Below are 21,570 nucleotides of genomic sequence, written 5' to 3' on the forward strand. Positions count from 1 at the left end.
CGGTACGCGAGAGTACGACAGAGCTCGGGCCCGTCTTCGTCCTTCGTATAAATAACACGGTTACCATACTAAATAACTACTACGTTTTCGTGGTCAAATTTACAATTGTAGCGTTCTTCACGCCGAAGTTGAGCAAATATACGACAACCCGTCTAACTACATTCGATTTAACTTACAAATAGGAATACGAGCGGCGCTAGGCGACGGCGGGGGGACGCGGGTGCGGGTCCGGCACGTAGGTGTTGTCCGGGGCGCGGGGGGAGGGGCAGGGCAGGGCGGGCAGCGCATCCCCTGGGTGGCGGTGGCAGCCGCGCCGCTCCTTGCGCCCGCCCGGCGCCCCCGCGCCCAGCCCTGCCGCCCGCCCCGGCGCCGCCCGCGCCGCGCCGTGCCGCGGCATCACAAACGCTTTCGTCTGCTTCAGCAGAGACTTGTCGTTGCACAGGGCCGCGATCAACGGCAGGTCCAGGTTCCGACTCTTCTCCCTCAACGTCTTAATGTCTATAGGCTCCGGACTGATGGCCGTCAGCCGGGGAGGATCCTTCGGGTGGGGCTCCGGGACCCGTCGCTCCGGGGGCTCCCGGGGCGGTGGGCGCCGAGGGTAGGGCGGGGGCGGCGGCGGCAGGCGGCGGAACCGCGGGGCGGATCCCAAACTGTCCAGGATATTGTCGTCGGACATGGTTCTGCCAAACGGCGGGGGCGGAGGATCGCGTCTCGGTGGGGTGACGCACGACGGAAGGCGTACGTAAGTGTCGGAGAGCGCTTGCACGGATCCGCCTCGGCAGAGCGCCCCCCGCGGACACGCCGCCGCCAACTTGCTGTCCAGATAATCCTGGTGACTTATGGCCGGATCCTGCAGAGGGTAGACTACGTAATCCACGTCGCTGTAGAGTTGCCGCCGGTATTGTTCTATTTGCGAGCGCGCCAACTGGCTCGTGTACACCGTCAGGGGAGGGGGAGGGGCCGCGTGGCTGCCCCCCATGGAGGAGCGCGTGCGCAGCAGGCCGGAAGAGGGGTAGCGAGTGGGACACGCTCGTCCCGGATACGGAGGAGGCTCTCGGATCGGAATTCCGAGTCGCAGCTCGCACAGACTCTCGGAGATCTCTCTATTGGCAAACGGCGCGGGTTCGGGAGGCGGCAGGCGGTCGGCTTCGTACGGTGGTGGCGGTTTGAGCCGCGGCGACAGTCCGCGGAAAATACCGCCGTCTACGACATCCACCGCGTCCGCGATGTTGGGCAAGGACGACAGGTACCCTTTGGCACTATCCAGGCGTTTGGGAGGAACCGGGGGCGGGGGGGAGTACGGCCTTTCAGATTCCGGGTAGCCATTCTCGGAAGGTGCCGTATCCTCGTGGCCGGGAAGGTAACTGGGACCCGACGGCCTCAGTAATGTCATGTAGTCGCTCTCGGAAGCCGGAGAGGGCGGGGGCGGCGGGTAGTCTCCGCGACCGACGATCAAATCGCTCAGCTCCTCGGCACTGAGGGGCCCGTGTTGCCGGTCGGTAGGGTCGCTTCCGTCGCCGCGGAACGAGCCAGTCCCGCTGGCCCCAGAGTCCGCGCGCTCCCGGAAGGGAGGACCCCCGTCCGCGCTATCCCCGGACACGTAGCTGCCGTCGTTGTAGAAGCTCGCGCAGTCGGAAGCCACGGAGGCGCGGATGGGACCGGTCTCCCCGTAGCCGTCCTCGCTGCGCGGAACAGCGGCGGACGAAGCCATGGTGTACACTCCGCTGGTCTCGCTGGCGTCGGGGGTCATCGGAGCTTCCGGCGCTTCTACCGCGGTCGTGGGAGGAGCGTCGATCATTATCTCGGGTTCGTCCTCCGAATGCACGCGATCGCTCACGATCCCCGAGGTGGTGTTGGAGCTGGCGTTAGAAATGACGGACACGCGCTGCTCCGCCTTGTCGCCGTCCCGCGGCGCCGCGCAGACGAGGTCGTCTCGTCTCGGCTCCGACTCTTCGGGCGCGGCACGCATGGAGAAGCGGTGTGTGTCTCGACAGAGAGCGAGGAGGAGTTTGCTTTTCTCGTCCGCCGTGGAGTACAGCGTGATGCGGCTCTCCCCGGCGCGGATCTCGAACTTTTTGCGGTCGAAGCTGAGCTTGCCGATGCAGGGCCAGGGGAAGGCGGCGGGCGGGCGCGTCTCGGGGGCGACGGTGAGGCCGGCGGCGCGCACGTAGAGGCGCACGGAGCCGGGCTCGGGCTCCCGTTTGTGCGCGCGCAGGCGGTAGCAGTGCGCGTTGAGCTGCTCCACGGCACAGGCCTCGCGCAGGTAGTCGCGGTCGTGCGCGGCGGCCGCAAGGCGCGCGCTAACGCCGGCGGGCAGGGCGCGCGCGCTCGCCTCGAGGCGCAGGTGGCGCGCGTACAGCCCGCGCGCGCCGGGATCCAGCGCCGCCGCTTCGCCGCTCTCCACGTGGAACTGGACTCGCAGGTGCAGCTCGAGTAGTGGCCGTCCATTACCATCTAGTCCCTGCAATTAAAAAAAAGTACATTTAGTTTTCAAAAATTACTACCTTCAAACTCCTAATTTTATACCATACACAGCCTAGATGATTGAATCGCAATGTGAGAAAAAATCGCAGCATCAACATTTGGCTAAAAGCATTATTAGCATCAAAACGGTCGTAAAAATCTGTGTATGTGATTCGTATAAAATTGTAATTTTGTTTTGATAATAATGGTATACGTGTGTATGTATGGTACTCACATGTGTGTGTGACGATCTCCAACTTTTGGGTGCGTATTTGGATAGCTTGCTCTCTAGTTCGGGGAAGAGGTAATCTCCACCTGGAATAAAGGAAACATACATGTTTAATACATGGATCACAGTCTACTGTACATAGTAAAAGAAAAAGGTATTTTAATGTAAAAATACTCGTTTCCTGATGGGAATTGAACCTGGAAACGCATATTGTCTCGCTGTCCTGATCACGTATACATATCGCTCACTCCTTTCAACAACGTCATATATAAAAAATCGTCAATTTTCAGTTGTTTTCGGAATGCCCAGAAAATGTACTATATCCCAACAAAAGTGGCATATTTTTAACTTAATATTTACCCGCTACAGGGCAAAAAGTGTTGTTTTTGCATTTTGAAGAAAAGGTATTGTTTAATTATTTTTTTAAATTTACTAAATATTTTTCAAATGGAGAAAAAACCTTCAGGTTTTACCTAAAAAGATCTGTTGCACGGTAAAAAGTTCAATCGGTGGCTTGATATTTATTTTTAATACATTTCATTATATTATGTGTGTGGGATCATATATATGGGACCACAGTAATAAAATGCTATTTTACAGGAAAGAAAAGAGGAAGAATTGCCTGTTTTAGTTTTTTGTTACAACTTATGAATTTAAAATATTTATATTTAATTTGCCTGGGTGTTTGTGTTGTATTTTTCCTATCTCCCTTCCCTATACTTACTATTTTACCTTCAAACAAGCCTCTTAAAATGGAGGCTTTGAGGGTAATTCTTTTTGTGTTTTGAATATTGAAAGCATTAACTTTGTGGATCATATTGATATATTATTTCGAGAAATAAAAAATACTTTGTGTTCTGATCCACTCACATTTTTATTAACCAACTAGTTTCGGCAACAACCTGTTGCCCTCTTCAGGGTTTATTTATTACTAGTAATAAATAAACCCTGAAGAGGGCAACAGGTTGTTGCCGCAACTAGTTGGTTAATAAAAATGTGAGTGGATCAGAACACAAAGTATTTTTTATTTCTCGAAATTATATATTATTATTGTTTTTAAATCAAAATAATGAAATATATTTAAAATACACTTACAAACCTTAAAATTAACAATTTTATGGCTTCCGATAGATAGTATACATAGAGTAAGGTTGATAAATGCATACTTTTCTTACAGGCACATACACAATACCTACCCTACCTTACTTACATAAAAATAAAAATATTTTTTTATTTAATTTAAGTTTTACTTAGTAAATACCACTAGTTCTTACAATCTATTGTGTCACGTAAGTGATGCGGAATACATTGAAATACGTGTCACCATCGAAACATAGATTTTAAGAAATAGTAGTATTTACTTTTGTCCGCCTCCGTAGTGTAATGGTCAGCACGCTCGGCTACCGTTCTGGAGGTCCCGGGTTCGATTCCCAAGGGGGGTAAAATAAATATAAGTGATTTTTTCACTGTCATATTTATTCAATATTAATTACCCTGGACTGGTACCTGAAGCGGAGGGCTGATCATCTTTCCTTCATGTGTAAACGATCAAGATAACACTGCGTTTATATGACACAGTGCCCTATGCACCATTGGGGTGCGGATAAGGGTTTTATTATTATTATTAGTATTAGTATTTACTAAGTAGAACTTAAATAAAAAATGGATTAATTTTACCACAAAGTGATTGCTGGATCAATAAATGAAAGTATCATTAAAGTTTATATACCAAAAATACCAAATTATTGGAAAGATCTTCAATTTTAATAATATTTTGACTTTCAACTATGAATCGCAATGATTAATAGCATGTTTAAAGCATGAACTAAGTCTGTCTCTGTACTTAAAAAATATTAATTACCTTGACCATATTGTTTCCTTATGATCAATTATATTTTTCAATTTTTTTTTTTTAAATGGAAAACTGATAATGAAAAATGTGAGCTTAGCTTTTTTAAAGGTACCATTTTTAGATTATCTTTGGTGATATTTATCATAAACCTTTGTGACCATCTCAGTATTATTATTTTTAAACAAATCTAAGTTTCAATGTATTATTTTATTGTACTTATAAATATAGTACCCGAGAGTGAAATATGAAGATATTTTCAAGAATATAAAATAATGTTTTTAGAAATTTCTTTGATGAATTATCGAGTGCCCTTTTTAAAATTAAGAAAAATATTAATATTTTTTAAATGCTTCCTTTTTTACTCGATGGTTTTAAACAAAATACATTTTAGATGCCTATATTATAATTTTTTCTATGATACAATGTATCCTGCATGTAAATAATATTATACATATATTAATAAATGATAATTATGAAACAATTGTTTATTCTCATTTTTCAAAGTGTAAAAATTGATATAGGTATTGTAAATAAAAACCTATGCCCCTCATTTTTATCTTTTATTTTTATTATTAGAATGTTTTGGAAAAATAAAACAGTATGGTTACATTGATTACCAATACGCATGGAATAACCAATAAATATGATATGACTATAAAATATAGCAGTGAGCAATATTCTCATCTGCGAAATGGATATATATTTTCAAAAACTTTCGAAATGTCATAGAAAACGATTAATAAATTGTCTATCGTTGGCCGCTTTGCCCCAGAACGGAAGTCAACCTAAATCCATAGATATTTCGAGATGCGTATAATTGTTGATGGGTAGATACTACGAGTAAATAGGTACGATGACGGGTATGCAGGTACTGAAAGTATATTTTCAAATTAAATAAGCTAACCTCTCAACACATTTCATATAATTATATGTGAATTGATGATGGATCGTAATGAAGAGGTTTTGAACTCTGCTCAAATGGAATTGTGAGAATTCAAGTACCGACATAGTTGTAAATATAAAGCGCACGGGTCTCTAAGTAATATTACGAGTTAGGAGATAGCAATGGTCCACTAAGCACTGCTAGTGGTATATACATTGTTATCTTAGCCGTAATTTACATCAATGTGAGATGTATTGTATATTCAGGTACCATACAATGAACGTAAATGTTTATGATTACTAATTTGACAATTTACAGATTTTGAAGATAGACGGACGAGAAAGAAGCTATGTTTTACGGAAGAATGCTTTTATTATTTAAATTTCAGTATTTTTGTCAGCTATTTTACTCGGTTAAATTTATAAAAGGTATATTTAGAAAAGGAGGAAAGTGAAATTCAATTTGAAAAAGGATAAAGTTTATTATTACAAGGGGAAGCGGAAGAAGGTAGTTTCGGGCAGCGATTTTTTTCTGACAGTTTTTTTTATCATCCGGTTTGAAAATAATCGAATAATTTACCCATTTGTGTACAATTCGATTATTATAATTCATTGTGGTGTCAATATTAATACCAAAATTAGTCGTGTGATGTCGTTCATTTTTAGTCGTCAAAATATTAAAGGGGTGTCTCTCGACATTCCCTCCTGCGCCAATATTCGTCCGCGACCGACTCGGGTTAGGAGATCGAGGTTATAACACTATTTTAAACGTATGTATTGATAATTTTAACATTAACGGAGGCAGTGAGAGGAATAGCCCTGTGTGGCTAGTCAGGCCAGGTAGGTACCCAGGCAGAGTCCCCGAGGTAGTGCCGGCCGGAGCTGAATTCCTGCGCGAGATACAAGGCATAAAAAACGAGTGAGGTGAATCGAACCACATACTTCAGTTACATTATTCGGAGGCGGTCCTGCCGCGGGCGAGGCGGGCTGCCAGGCCGCGGCGCATTCCCCGCGCAGGCAAATATTGCTGCCGCCCGTTCCCGTTCGGTTCTAATGTATAATATACATATCGCTCACTCCTTTCAAGAACGTCATAAATCAAAAATCGTCAATTTTCAGTTGTGCGTGTCTTCGGAATGCCCAGAAAATGTACTATATCCCAGTAAAAGAGGCATATTTTTAACTTAATATTAACCCGCTACAGGGCAGAAAATGGCGTTTTTGCATTTTGAAGAAAAGGTACTGTTTAAGTATTTTTTTAAATTTATTAAATATTTTTCAAATGGAAAAAAAACCTTCAGGTTTTACCTTAAAAGATCTGTTGCACACTAAAAAGTTCAATAAGTAGCTTGATATTTATTTTTAATACATTGTGTTATATTTTTAAACTTTAAAAACGTTCTCCTTAAAAATCAAGTTTTATTTTATTTATGACGTTCTTGAAAGGAGTGAGCGATATTTAATACACCTATAACCACCTAACACCCGAATGACTCCTACATTTCCATCAAATTCGACTCGGCCACGCGAGAAGGATATAAAAAACAACAAACGTCGACAGGTAATTTCGCAGGTCTTAGAATTATCCTCTCATCTTGCATATTTTAAATAATCAAATGAGGATGTTGATTATACACAACATCTCGAGAGTAATATTTTGCAAGTAATTTACTCAACATATTAGCAGTACACCTACAAAGCTAGTAAGATTACGAGTATGCGAACCCAAGTGCCATAAACATTGCTGCTATTTTCCTACATCATCAAACCCTTATCCACACCCCAATGGTGCATAGAGCACTGCATATAAACGCAGTGTTATCTTGATCGTTAACACATGAAGGAAAGGTGATCAGCCATCCGCTTCAGGTACCAGTCCAGGGTGATATTGAATAAATATTCTCCTACAGTGCCTGCTATTTTCCACCATTTCCTTCCCATAAAGTAGGAAAATTCTTCCCCTTGAAATTATTCGCTAGCCTACGTCATATGTATCCCATCAAATATATCCCAAGACCATAAAACCTGGAACCCAGTACTAATCGCATTGCCTTAGTATAATATAATACGTATATAGAAAACCGTGTCCGTCCGATGTGAAGCCATGCAGCACTGTGACCGGACAGAGTCCAAAGAAAAACAATACACATCGATTAAAGAATCAAGGATCAAGAAGGGGAAAGCGTAGTAAGAGAAGTGCATAAGAACGAAGAAGCTCTTTTACCATAGTGCGTAATGGAGCAAAATATAGAGAGGGGTGAGGTTTGTTTACATTTTGATTGGCTTAAAAATGGAACGCGGCATAGTACTTACCATAAACAAAACAAATTTTGCTCAAGTAGGTACTAGCTTACATAAAACGTATCAAAGTAAAAAATAATACCGTAGAACGGGGCTACTTGAACATTGATGTGTTACTTGAGCCCAGTACAAAAAAAAATATCTGTATTTGGTCTACAATAATGAACGTATCGACATGATTCATTGTTTCCGTGACTTATTGTCACGATACGTTCATTATTGTAGACCAAATACAGATTTAAATCTCTTTTTTGTACTGGACTCAAGTAACACATCAAAGTTCAAGTAGCCCCGTTCTACGGTAATAATAAAAAAAATACATTTTTTAATGTTTGTAAGGCATGCCTATAAATTCCAATTGATTTTGTTGTCGATTAGAATGCCTATGATCCGAATGACCTTAACGTGTCCCCAATAATTACAATCAACATACAATAAGTAATCATTAAATACAAAATATCTACTATTATGAAAGATTCATCTTATTGATACCTACTCTAAAACGTATTATTCTAAACCATGTAAACATGAAGAGAGCTCGGTAGAAACAACAAGAATTGCACCAAATAGAAACAAAAGAAATATAAATATGTTTTAATAAAATCATTAGTAACACATAAATAATTCAAAATAAACAAATCGTTTCAAGAATAGTGTCGGGTTGTGGTCCTGTGGTTAGTGTCTCATACTCTCGAGTAAGAGTTTCTAGGTTCGAACCCACTCTAACACAATTTGGTACCTATATTTTATATTTTGTCCGCCTCCGTAGTGTAATGGTCAGCATGCTCGCCTACCGTTCTGGAGGTCCCGGGTTCGATTCCCAGGGGGGTTTAATAAAGATAAGTGATTTTTTCACTCTAATATTTATTCAATATTACACTGGACTGGTACCTGAAGTGGAGGGCTGATCACCTTTCCTTCATGTGTAATCGATCGAGATAACACTGCGTTTATATGAAGCAGTGCCCTATGCACCATTGGGGTGCGGAAAGGGATTATTATTATATTTTATATTAAGCCGCTTAGGCTCGCATAAATAGTATGAAATTGAAGTATTTTTGTAAATAATAAAAACATAAATATTTTCTTCTTATTAAAAAAATAATAAAATAAATCAATTATTTTACTACTGCTCGTGTTTCCTCCTTAAATAATCAGGCTAATATTGAATTATCTAGAATTTTGTATTAAATAATCATTATTTAAAAAATGAAGCTATCGCCAAACTGATGCCAAAGTTCAAAATTATTTTAAAATAAATTTTAAAGTTATCTGCACTTTTTAGTCAACCATCCCTTCCCGGTGTTGTGTACCTTATACAAATTGCTTCTACTAACCATCAATATCTCTATAAATATTATAAATACAAGGCTAAGATTTTAGGTATTCTTCCATAACATATTTATGCATTGATTTAAAAAATAATGTTAGTAATAATCAGAATTTAGGTACTTTGGAGCTATTTTGTGAATATCGGAAACAAATTCGCGTATAAACAGCGCGCGAAGAGACATCTCACTCTTGCATACTTGCACTGTGCAAGCGTGAAGAGCTCAAAGCTCAATGTTCTTTGCCTTTGCCTAGCGGTCAGTAGCTCTTGGGTTTCCGACAAGAGTAGACCTATGCTTGTTCAGTGAGCGTTGCCAGATGTTTTTTTTAATGTTTTCAGCAAATAAATCTAAATTATTATAACTTTTTATTTATAAATAATTAAGGGGATTAGATATGAATGTCCGTATTTTTCCGATTTAAAATCGCTCATTTTTTTTATTGTGTAGTGACTACCCAACACCGGGACCGTTTTATTTTAGCACCGGAAGGGAAAGGTTAACTAGTTAATTTTCACTGTAATTTTAGCCTAAAGTAGGTACCGGTACACTTCATTTATTTTATGTAAAAAAGTGAGTTTAAAATAGATTGCGTATTTGGAACGCCCTTGAGCTGATATACAACAAACATAGCGCTATTAAGACAAATATTATGCAAAAGTGCATTGAACTAGGGCAGTACCATATGCACATCGACAGGACTATAGCGAAGCGAAGCCTCGTTATAATAATAGTCAATAACGATGGTAGCCATCCTATGACAATACGATAAAGAGTAACTATAGAGACCGTCATTTAGTATTCAAAGCATCAGTAGTAGCGCTGTGTTGTGTTTACTTGTAGTGCACTGCTCCCAACATTTTATTTATTTATTTATTTATGTAAATGACTTTGTATTGTATAATTCAGCGGATATTTTGGATAGGATCGAAACTGAGAAGCGGATTCAATCAGAGATGTTTTTGAAAAAGCATGATTCGAAATTATTTTTTAAAAAAACTGCACCCTTTTACGATGGTCATAAAAGACGCTATCGAGTACCTTAACCATTATTGTCACATCCTTTAAATAAATAAAAACCTGTGGATTATTTTTTAAGTTTTTTTTTGCATTTTTGGACTAAGTAGATTCTATATTATTTCGAGAAATAAAAATACTTTGTGTTCTGATCCACTCACATTTTTATTAACCAACTAGTTTCGGCAACAACCTGTTGCCCTCTTCAGGGTTACATTTATTACTAAATATATATATAAAAAGAAACAGTGTACAAGTTGTTGGGTTTCAAAAGGGTAGGGGTAAAACTTATCCTTAAACCCCTCCTTAAAACACCACTACCCCCACCCCTACCCTTTTGAAACCCAACAACTTGTACACTGTTTCTTTTTATATATATATATATATTTATATATATATATATATATATATATATATATATATATATATATATATATATATATATATATATATATATATATATATATATATATATATATATATATATATATATATATATATATATATATATATATATATATATTTAGTAATAAATGTAACCCTGAAGAGAGCAACAGGTTGTTGCCGAAACTAGTTGATTAATAAAAATGTGAGTGGATCAGAACACAAAGTATTTTTATTTCTCGAAATAATATATCAATATGATCCACAAAGTTAATGCTTTCAATATTCAAAACATAAGTAGATTCTACTTCGTCCAAAAAAAGCAAGTTAGATGAAGAAAAACGTAAGTTCTAGTGTTATATAGTAGGAGAGCATAAGTTATGGGAGTATCCAGTAGAAAGGGTTGAATCCCTACTACTGGGTGTTATTGAACGCAGAGTTTATTGAAAGGTAGATCTGGAAGAGTTGGGTCTCGTGACCAGTCACTGTAAGAGATGATATTTGAATAATTATTGTACCCAGCAGAAAAGCCCACGTTCAATGTGAATTTACTCTGCGTATTTTTTTCGCATGTGCTTCCAGATACGGTGAAATTTCAAATCCAAAAATGGATATACACAAGCCTTTTTTTCATGTAACGCGGTGAACGGCGTTCCGGCACCTTTTTACAATGATATATATATTTTTTTAAATATAAAAATAAATTAGACGAAACAATGTTAGTGCTTACGTAATTATAATCTATATTTATATAATTCCCCAAAATCATAAAATATGGTATTGTAATAAATATTAAAATGATATTTGAATATGTATATTTTTTTTAGTAAAAAGCTTGGCATGAAGTGAGTTCCGGGACCTTTTTTGTTTTAAAAAAAGCCCTGGATATATATATGGAAATTATTCGACAGCATCTAGTCACCAATCACCAAGAATCCGCCACTGCATTTTTAATCAGAAAGCTTATTTGAGTAAAAATCATATGTATTAAAACACACGTGTTACATCATTATTAATTATTTTATTATACCTACAAAGTTTAAATTCTTCAGTTACAATTGAAGTTAATGACTTACTATGCCGAAGATTGAGAAGCCAAGAGAAAATAGTAGGTAGGTACTTTTAAACATATCGTAGTTTTTTAGGGAGGCCTCTGGTGTTGCCTGATGTGAAATAAGTAGGCACCATATATTTTTTAATTAACATTGAATTAATTTTGAATTACTTAACGCCCAAGTGACTAGCTACGACTTATGCAACACAGCTTATCATGTCCCTGCTTAGGCTTTAAGGTCCCAACTTTATAAGTTTTATAGCCACTACTTGTGAGTTATTTCATATCACCCTGGACTGGTACCTGAAGCGCAAGGCCGATCACCTTTCCTTCGTGTATTTAACGATCAATATAACACTGCTTCTATATGATGCAGTGCCCTATGCACCACTGGGTGCGGATAAGGGTTAGAATAGAATAGAAAAAAATGGTTAGTGGGTTTATTCTTTATGTTTAAAGTTACGATAAATAATTTCATGTATTTCTGCGTGAAAAATTATAATGCATAGACAAAACACTCGCTTGTATCTTGTTAAAGGCATGAGTTTGAACAATTCAATGATTCCAAGTTAGCTTTGAATAATAATAATAATTATGGATAATTTATGCAGCGCCATTTTTTTTAAAGATAAATATTTTTGTTTGTATGATTTACATATAATTTTTTGTCCACCTCCGTAGTATAATGGTCAGCATGCTCGGCTACCGTTCTGGAGGTCCCGGGTTCGATTCCCAGCTGGGTTTAATAAATATAAGTGATTTTTTAACTGTAATATTTATTCAATATTACACTGGACTGGTACCTGAAGTGGAGGGCTGATCACCTTTCCTTCATGTGTAAACGATTGAGATAACACTGCGTTTATATGAAGCAGTGCCCTATGCACCATTGGGGTGCGGTAAGGGTTTTATTATATATTATTATGATTTACACAAATATAATTGTGGAATTGTGTAATTGACTTTATTTTTCTTAATGTAAGTATTTTTATTGCATAATTTTTTAAATGTAAAGCTGTACAATTCCTGAAGAAATAAAAAAATAATGAATAAATAAAAATAAAATATAAAAAAGATGTATCTCAATTTCTGTGAGCCTAAGCGGCTCATTATTAGAAAGAGGTATCAAATTGTGGTAGAGTGGGTTATTTATTTTTATAAAAAAGCACCTCAAGGGTGCATTATTTTATACCCATTGAACTTGATTTTTTGAACAAATACACGTTAGAAGTCGACATTGATATCGTGGTGTGTCCCTGGTTTCGTACTATTTGTCTCTGATCATTCCCCTTTCTTCTTTCCTCCCTCCCATCTCTCTTCCAGGTATTTTTACAAATGTGGAATTTTGTAAGTACAAGTACGTCTTTTGTAATACTCGTATATGCTCATAACTTGATCACGGTTCTGTTAAATTCTCAAATAAAATAATAAAAGAAAAGTTTCTCCTTGGAAATTTCCATTTTTAAGGCTAGAATCATGGGTGTCTTTCGAATATGAAAATATTGACGATTTAGATACCATTTTTTAAACAGCGATATATGACATTAAAAAAATATATATATAAGTATAAGTCATTCCATTAACATACGCACACATAAAATATATTCTTCTTCCTCAAACATGATGGTGCATAGGGCACCACATCATATAAACGCAGTGTTATATTAATCGTTAACACATGAAGGAAAGGTGATCAGCCTTCGGATTTGGGTACCAGTCCAGGATAATATTGAATATATATTAGAATGAAAAATCACTTATATTTATTTTGACCCCCTTGGGAATCGAACCCGGGACCTCCAGTACGGCAGCCGAGTCACTGATCTATTAAATTCCCAAATAAAATAAGAAAAAAGAAATATAAACATATTTAACTAGTTAGAAGAAACAAAAATACACTTAATGATCTATAAACTTTGTACATAATAAACAAGGTAAATAATTAATGGCATTAATTAAATAATTATTGTCCGCCTCCGTAGTGTAATGGTCAGCACGCTTGGCTACCGTACTGGAGGTCCCGGGCTCGATTCCCAGGGGGAAGGTGAAAAAAATATTATTGATTTTACACTCTAATATTTATTTAATATTACCCTGGACTGGTACCTGAAGCGGAGGGCTGATCACCTTTCCTTAATGTGTTTACGATCAAGATAACACTGCGTTTATATGATGCAGTGCCCTTAGCACCATTGGGCACGGATAAAGGTTAGAAGAAGAAATTATTTATTTATTGTAACTGCAGACAATTCGTGAAATTCCATGTAAAAAATTATAGAAATAAGAAATATAAATTTATGTGTCAAATCAAAGACAGATTTTTTGAGTCTACTAAGTTGTATTTTATTATTTAAAAAACAGATAAAAATCAATATTGTTACCATTTTTCGCCTAGTTACGGCATTGTCAAACGAATGTTATGAATAGATGTCTCTAGTGAAGTTCTAGTGATTCAAGAACAAGGTTTCTAAATTGGTTCATATATACAGAACTTCCAAGAATTTGAGTAGTGTGGTTGTCAATAATGGGCAGAATTGGTGAATGTTACACGTGTGTAAATTGATCAATTAAACCAGCCTATGACGGTCGTCAGCCCCGTAAATGCCCGGACTTCCATATTCTTCTTCATCTTTGATGAGATGTCAAAAAATAATATGAAAATAATTCCTGTAATTGGAGATAATCCAGATTTTGTGAACAAGTATTTGGACACTCAAAATATTGTAAACGAATGTTTATTTGAATTTGCCATAACTAGGCGAAACAATTGTCACAATCTTGATTTTTATGTGTTTTTTTAACAATTAAATACAACTTAGTAGACTTAAAAATACTGTATTTGATTTAACGTTTAATAGATAAATTTATATTTCTTACTATTATCATTTTTTAGATGGGGGTTGCAATAGTTATTATTAATATTTTTTGGGAAATATATCGCTCACTCCTTTCAAGAACGTCATAAATCAAAAAACTTGATTTTTCAGGAGATCGTTTTTAAAGTAAATAAATATAATACAATGTATTAAGAATAAATATCAAGCCACTTACTGAACTTTTTACTGTGCAACAGATCTTTTTAGGTAAAGCCTGAAGGTTTTTTCTCCATTTGAAAAATATTTAGTTGATTAAAAAAAAATTAAACAATACCTTTTCTTCAAAATGCAAAAACAACACTTTCTGCCCTGTAGCGGGTAAATATTAAGTTAAAAATATGCCTCTTTTGCTGGGATATAGTACATTTTCTGGGCATTCCGAAAACTAGCACAACTGAAAATTGTCGATTTTTGATTTATGACGTTCTTGAAAGGAGTGAGCGATATATCCTAAATAAAACCAGGTTATTGGATTGAATTCTACTTTTGTTCACATATAAGTATGACTAAAAAAATAAGTGTTTGATTCAACATTTAAACTAACTAACTAACTAACCATAACGCCGCTTCCCCGCAGGTAGGGAGAGAGGATCGAACGCCACACTACTGTCTTTGCAAACATTCTTCGCCTCTTCCACATTCACGCATCTCCTCATACATACCCGACGATTATTACGACTCCTGACCCGGCCGCTTTTATAAATTAAAATGGATTTATAATTAAAATGTAACGTTGTTTTAAAATCACTATAAATATTTTATTATAACTTAATTATAATGTCTACCGGTTTCGAAGCTAACAGATCGAAGCTAATCAGACTGATTAGTAATAATTGATAAAGAAGCGGTTAGCTTCGAAACCGGTAGACATTATAATTAAGTTATAATAAAATATTTATAGTGATTTTAAAACAACGTTACATTTTAATTATGAAATGGAAAATCACAAAGATAATGCATCAAATATAAATTATAAAATGGATTTCTACAAATTAAACCCCAAATCAATAAATAAAAAAATGGAAATAGTGAGTAAATTCATTTTGCACGCCAGCCGCTCACGTGTTCGGGCCGGCGCGCGCGGGTGCGGGTGTGCGGGGGGCGCGGGGCGGGGGGCGCGGAATGCGCGGGTAGGGCCGCATTCCGCGCCCCCCGCCCCGCGCCCCCGCCCTCCCCGCCCGCCGACCGGCTACCAGTATTACGGCCGGCATGGCGGGAAAATCATAAACGAGTTTGGCCGCTCATTCGTACGAGGGCAGGGGAGATTCGTTATTATAATTTTTTTTACCAAATTCGTAATGCGTTAGTGGTAGGATTCTTAAATTTTGTCAATCGATTAAGACCCAATGGATCTCTGTCAGACGGGAGGAATATCTAATTTAATATAATCAACCTATAAAGGATTGTATAAGACTCGTTTTGAGTTTATAACAGCCGATATAATTAATATTTTCATTCATCATTTTCTTTTGGAAAATTCGCCTTCGAAAAAACGTTATTTTCGTAAGTTGGCAATGAATGACGTCACAGAAACGATGGAGTTATTTTAATGTTGGTGTCATTGCTAAATTATTGGCGGCTCTTTTTATTGATGTCTATGGTTCACCCTCCCACCCCCCCCTCTCCCCTCATATTTGTATAACACAAATGGTAGTGTAGTGGTAAACAAACAATACATATTACTACTATTACAGCTCTATAAACCATAGACAATAAACCATATGACGTCATAAAACGTTCGGATGTCGGAAATTTGATGAGGCATGCGAACGCACGTTTTTCGTTTTTATTCAAATATCTAAAGTTTAAACTTTAATATCTCATTTAGTTCCCTACAGATTTCAATAAGAATGTTATCGATAGTCTTGTGATTTTTCATATTAATTTATTAGCCAACTATCCAGGTAACAATAGGTTCCTAGTTATAGGAGGAAAGCAGCAATGCTAAGGTACACGGGGTTGTATACATCACTCGTACTAGCTTTTGTAACTTGAACGCTGCTAATTTGTAAGTCGCTTGAAATAATATATAATATGTACATGTAAAAAATATAACATTTAGGCTGTTAGAAGAGCTTGGGATGGAATCTCAAGTGGCTATTTTTTGTATCGATGAGCAATTACAAACGAAGGAATCAGGGATGGTCCAACCAAAATTAGTTTTTATGTAATAAAAACGGTAAAAACCGCAATTAATAATAATCATATTTGGTTAATTTATATTCGCCCGCCTCCGTAGTGTAATGGTCAGCACGCTCGGCTACCGTTCTGGAGGTCCTGGATTCGATTTCCAGGGGGGGTCAAATAAATATAAGCGTCTTTTTCACTAGAATATTTATTCAATGCCCTAGATTGGTACCTGAAGCGGAGGGCTGATCACTTTTCCTTCGTGTGATAACGATCAAGATAACACTGCGTTCAATGGTGCGGATAAGGGTTTGCAGAAGAAGAATAATTTATATAGCGCTATAATTAAAATATTTTTATTAATTGATTCGACAGTACCAATTGATAAAATATTACCTTAAAGTGACTGATCATTAATTGATCAGTCACATAACGGATTTTTTTTAAATAAATTTAACTTTTTCAGTAAATACCACTAATTTTTACACTATACTGCGTCATGTGTTTCGACACACTGGATATTATTAAATCTAATAAAATAAAGGTCTATTAATGAGAGATTACTTTTCATAATGCACCAGAGACAATTCTTAAAATATTAGATAGATAAGTACCGATGTAAATCACCATTGAAAATTTCGTTGTCCTTAATCAAGGTGGCAGTGTTTTTGGGGTTATTTTGTGTTGACTTTTTGTTGCAAGGTCCAATTTAAAAGGCAATTGTGAATACGCGCACAACCCTGGAATTATTTCAGTAGATAGGAACGCGACGAAGGATTCAGAAATTAAACACGCGATACGATAAAAAAAAGACAAGCCCTAAAATATTATACCAGAGAAAAATAAAAGGATAAAACAGTAAGCGATTGTCACTATTTGTTTTATGCATAATAATCAGATTTTTCGAATTACATTCATAAGAAAATATGACAGAAAATAATGAAAATATCACCTTCTTGCATTTAATTAAAATGGCTTCATTTTGAATTAATGCGGAATGCATCGAAACACCTGTCACAGTAGATTTGAAGAAATAGTGGTATTTACTAAGTAAAACTTAATTGAAAATGGATAGGTGTTACCACAAAGTGACTGCCGAATCAATTAATGAAAATAAAATGGCTTCGTTTTAAATAACGCATACTCGTACATAAATCTACAATCTTTATCAAGTCTAGAGAATTGTAGACAATATTCTTCGTGATTTCCGATGCACCAAAATATCTTACTGAGAACTTTATGTACCTCTCTAGACGCGGTCTTTCGCTTCACTCTTCTCAGGGGAGAACACTTTCCATTCCTCGCCATAACACATCTTTCTTCAGTATCTAATTCCTTTTCTGTGTAAGCTGCTAGACTCAGGAATGAATTACTTCGACGGCCCCTACGTAAAGTACTCTATCTGCAAATCTGTTACATTACAGGAGAGAGCTTAGAATATTTTTTCAGCGTACTCTTTTATAATTTACGGTTGTATCTGAAATTCTTAATTAGTATTATACATTAAAAAACACGATAAAATAATGTATTAAATCGTTTCAAAACTTTATGCATGGCCAAAATTAAGTAGTTAGCGTTTTAGGAGTTCAGTGCATTTCGAAAATTCAATGTAGATAGCTTCTTATGCGCCTGAAAACTAGGCGTAATTTATTTTATATATTTTTTTATTTATTTATATTTTTAGATAATGGTATGTTGATAACGTACACCAAATATCTCAAAATTGACTAAAATGTAGTTTTTACGTAGGGCATGTCGACTTTTTCCCGTGACAGATTCAGCTTCTTTAAAGAGGTATCACAACGTTGTATTTTCATAGATTTTACTATAAATTCTTTACTAACGAAACTTAGACCCTAAAATATATATACAAAATATTAGATTACCGTGAATCGTCTTTAATTCAAAACCCACCATTTTCATTTTCAAAATTGTTCTTAGTAAGAAAAACTTGGAAATTTAATTCATTTAAAGTTTTTCTTCCTTCTTACTGTAAATATCAATAACTTTGGAAAGAAAAAACATTGGTTTTTAATAAAAAAAAAAATAGAGGCGAGGATTGTGTGGTGACAGATTGGTGTGACGTTCTATTCTCCCTGCCCACCCCTTCGGGGAAGCGGCGTGATGGTTAGTTAGTTTCTTAAAAAGAAAATTTATTTTTTGGTCTTATTTATACATATACCATTCGCAAATAAAGAGTTTATTGTATAAATTTTTATCAGTGAAAAAACTACGTAACGTTGCTCCTTTAAAACCTTTTTTTTAAAAAAAACCCTGAAACATTACTATATTTCCATAAAATTCTAACAATCATTTGGCAGTCTTCCCCTACACGACTAGATTGGTTGGTAGATATTGATTCATAGCAAATAGTCCGTCAACGTATTTAATTTATTGCACAATAGATTAAGTAAATAAAATAATTATTTTAAAATTGAATTTTGAGTGGTAAAGAACCTCGTTAATTATGTATAAATTGATGAAGCAGAATTGTCGGATCTAAGAATAGACTATTTTATGCAAGCAAACAATATTAAATACACGCTACGCATTTATAAACAATTCATTGATATTGACCGATAATTTGCACCACAAAATGACGCAATTTACAGAAGAATCGAGAAATAGGGACATGGACTTGCCCAAGGCCTTAAAATAATGGTCTGAACAGAAGGTAGCTCCTACTGACAGGTATTACCATAAAATATGAGAACCGGGAGTACCCAGCACCAGTGGCGAGACGTGTTTTTATTTATTTATGGTATATAGTAACAGATATAAGGCATAATTATAAAATAAGTGATTTTAAACAAAATGCGCACAAAAAATGTAGAGAAAATATACGAAAATAAAAATAGATACGCGAGGTACCAAACACAAATATATATTTGCGATGTTACATTTTATTGCATTGTAACATTTGGTTACACAGTGGCATTTGTGTTCGACATAGGTTTAAAAGTTAAGTAAACTTTGTACCATTCATATTGCATACTATAATAATATATAATAAATAATAGAATATTGTATATAATAATATAATAAAATTTGGAGAAATAAAATAACTTTGTTTTTTGATCCACTCACTTTTTTATTAAAAACCAACTAGTTTCGGCAACAACCTGTTGCCCTCTTCAGGGTTAGTTTTATTACTAAACAGAGATACATAATAAAAAAAGTTATATATTATGTATGTCTGTTTATTTCTCCAAATAATATATGGTATTACGATGATCCAAAAAGTTAATGCTTTTAATTTTCAAAATATATAATAGAATAACCGAATAAATGATTACAGCTATTTCCAAAATGATAGAATTTGTATCACAATTCACTTTATGGTTTAAGATTAAGTATTAGCTACTACTACAATAGTGCTGTCAACGCCACACTCTTCTGTCCTGACATAAACTCCTAGATTCCTTCTCATCCATAAACCTAGGCATGCATGCCCTCCGATTACGCAGACTTTTGACACCACCAGATTTTAGGTTCTGATTAATCTGATCGTCCCAAGTCTTTTTCGGCTATCCTCTTTCTGTTCTCCCACATTCGCCACATATATTTTCTTAGTCATTCTCTCGTTATCCATTCGCTCCACTGTCCTTAGTATGTACAATCAGGATGATCCAAATCTTGTCTCATATTCTACACACACCTTTCTGTTCACATAGCTTGTGAGAAAGTTCATAGAAATGAGAATTTTGGATAATTAATGCAGTGCTATTTGATGTATGATTTATTTTCTGTCTGTAAAATGGTTGGGGTATGCAAAATTATTCCGTGCTTTAAAATACATATTGTAGGAAGTAAAGTAAGTCATAGTTTCAGAATTTTGTTTTGTTGTCGCTGCAATATATTTGTGTCACACTTATTTCCTGTTCTCCGTACCGGAAGCACATAACATACTTTGAATTCTACATTTATGCCTCATACATGGAATTATTAAGCTTGATTTTGAAAACATCGTGAAAACACAATTTCATGATATTCTTTTTTATGTGAAAGAAAAATTAGAAACCTAAGAAATTAAAATTTGAAGAAGTGGCATTCGAAAAACGGATCTAAGGGGTAGATTTTCGGAAAATTCATAAAAGTAAAAATATCTCGAAAACTAAGCCATATTTTCATTTTTTGGTGACCTATCCTTTTTTGGGGGATACGCTAAATGACTTATATAACATTGATTGTAGATGTTTTTCCACATTTTCTCTTTTGAAGAAAAAACAGTGAAAAAATCACCCGGACATTTGACGAACTGTCGACGGACTGTAATTTTGTAATCATGGCAACCCGGTTACCAAATTCTTGATAGTGCTTACACCGAATACACGTGCTTCTCCAATGTAATGCAATACGAAATCACAAACAATTCGAGTTAATGTACTCGTAAGCACAACATTCATTTTCATTGACTCATAACTAAATACATAAATGAACATATCAATTGCAATAAAAATAAACACTGTTTACTAACGAGCACATTTATTTACTTTTATTATATCTCTTATAGCGATCGATCGGTCATAAAAAGTGTGTGTAGTGTTTTATCGTGACGAGCAAATATGATAAAAATTAACGTTCGTGTCAGTTTTCTTTTCTTGGGAACTAACTCGTATAAGAATATAATATAAATAATGTGAAAAATCGATTTCACTTCCGTTCCACACTATATTGTAGTCACTATGAAGGTACAGTTTGTAGCCCATAGAAATTTATTATATAATTTGCTCGTGGCGAAACGAAATTGAAACAAAAGATGCCTCATAGCGCATATTAAGTTAGGTACTCGATATCTGTCTCGAGTGTATATGTAGAGTAAAGCGGGGTAAGATGTTATTGAGTAAAAAGTACCATCTCAGTTTACAAACTTGGTAGAAAAATGCGATCCAGATGATTCGGGGTGGGGAAAGAAATGATGAAGAAGCCAGGAAAGATTTCGAAAAATTAAGTTCATATTACAAGGTTACTTGTTTATGATTAATGATTAATAATTAAGACGCGGTAATATGATTTTCAAGTATTTGTCTGTTATTGTTATATAACTTAAGTAACTG

General features: G+C 36.5%; 1 protein-coding gene across 2 annotated transcripts in view; it reads right to left on the reverse strand.

The window, feature by feature from the left end:
* Position 1: 1 nt before the first annotated feature.
* Positions 2 to 21,570, reverse strand: part of ex (FERM domain containing expanded) — a 36,075-nt gene continuing 14,506 nt past the window's right edge. For both annotated transcript variants that reach the window (XM_088265808.1, XM_088265809.1), the window contains exons 3-4: positions 2,699 to 2,778; positions 2 to 2,461 (exon numbers count right to left, since the gene is read on the reverse strand). In XM_088265808.1, coding sequence (XP_088121934.1) covers positions 197 to 2,461; positions 2,699 to 2,778 — 2,345 coding nt within the window. In that variant the 3' untranslated portion in view covers positions 2 to 196. The remainder of the gene's footprint in view (positions 2,462 to 2,698; positions 2,779 to 21,570) is intronic.

The sequence above is a fragment of the Brachycentrus maculatus genome, unplaced genomic scaffold, assembly GCF_059751285.1.
Source record: "Brachycentrus maculatus isolate JH-2025_06_01 unplaced genomic scaffold, ASM5975128v1 h1tg000258l, whole genome shotgun sequence".
NCBI lineage: Eukaryota > Metazoa > Arthropoda > Insecta > Trichoptera > Brachycentridae > Brachycentrus > Brachycentrus maculatus.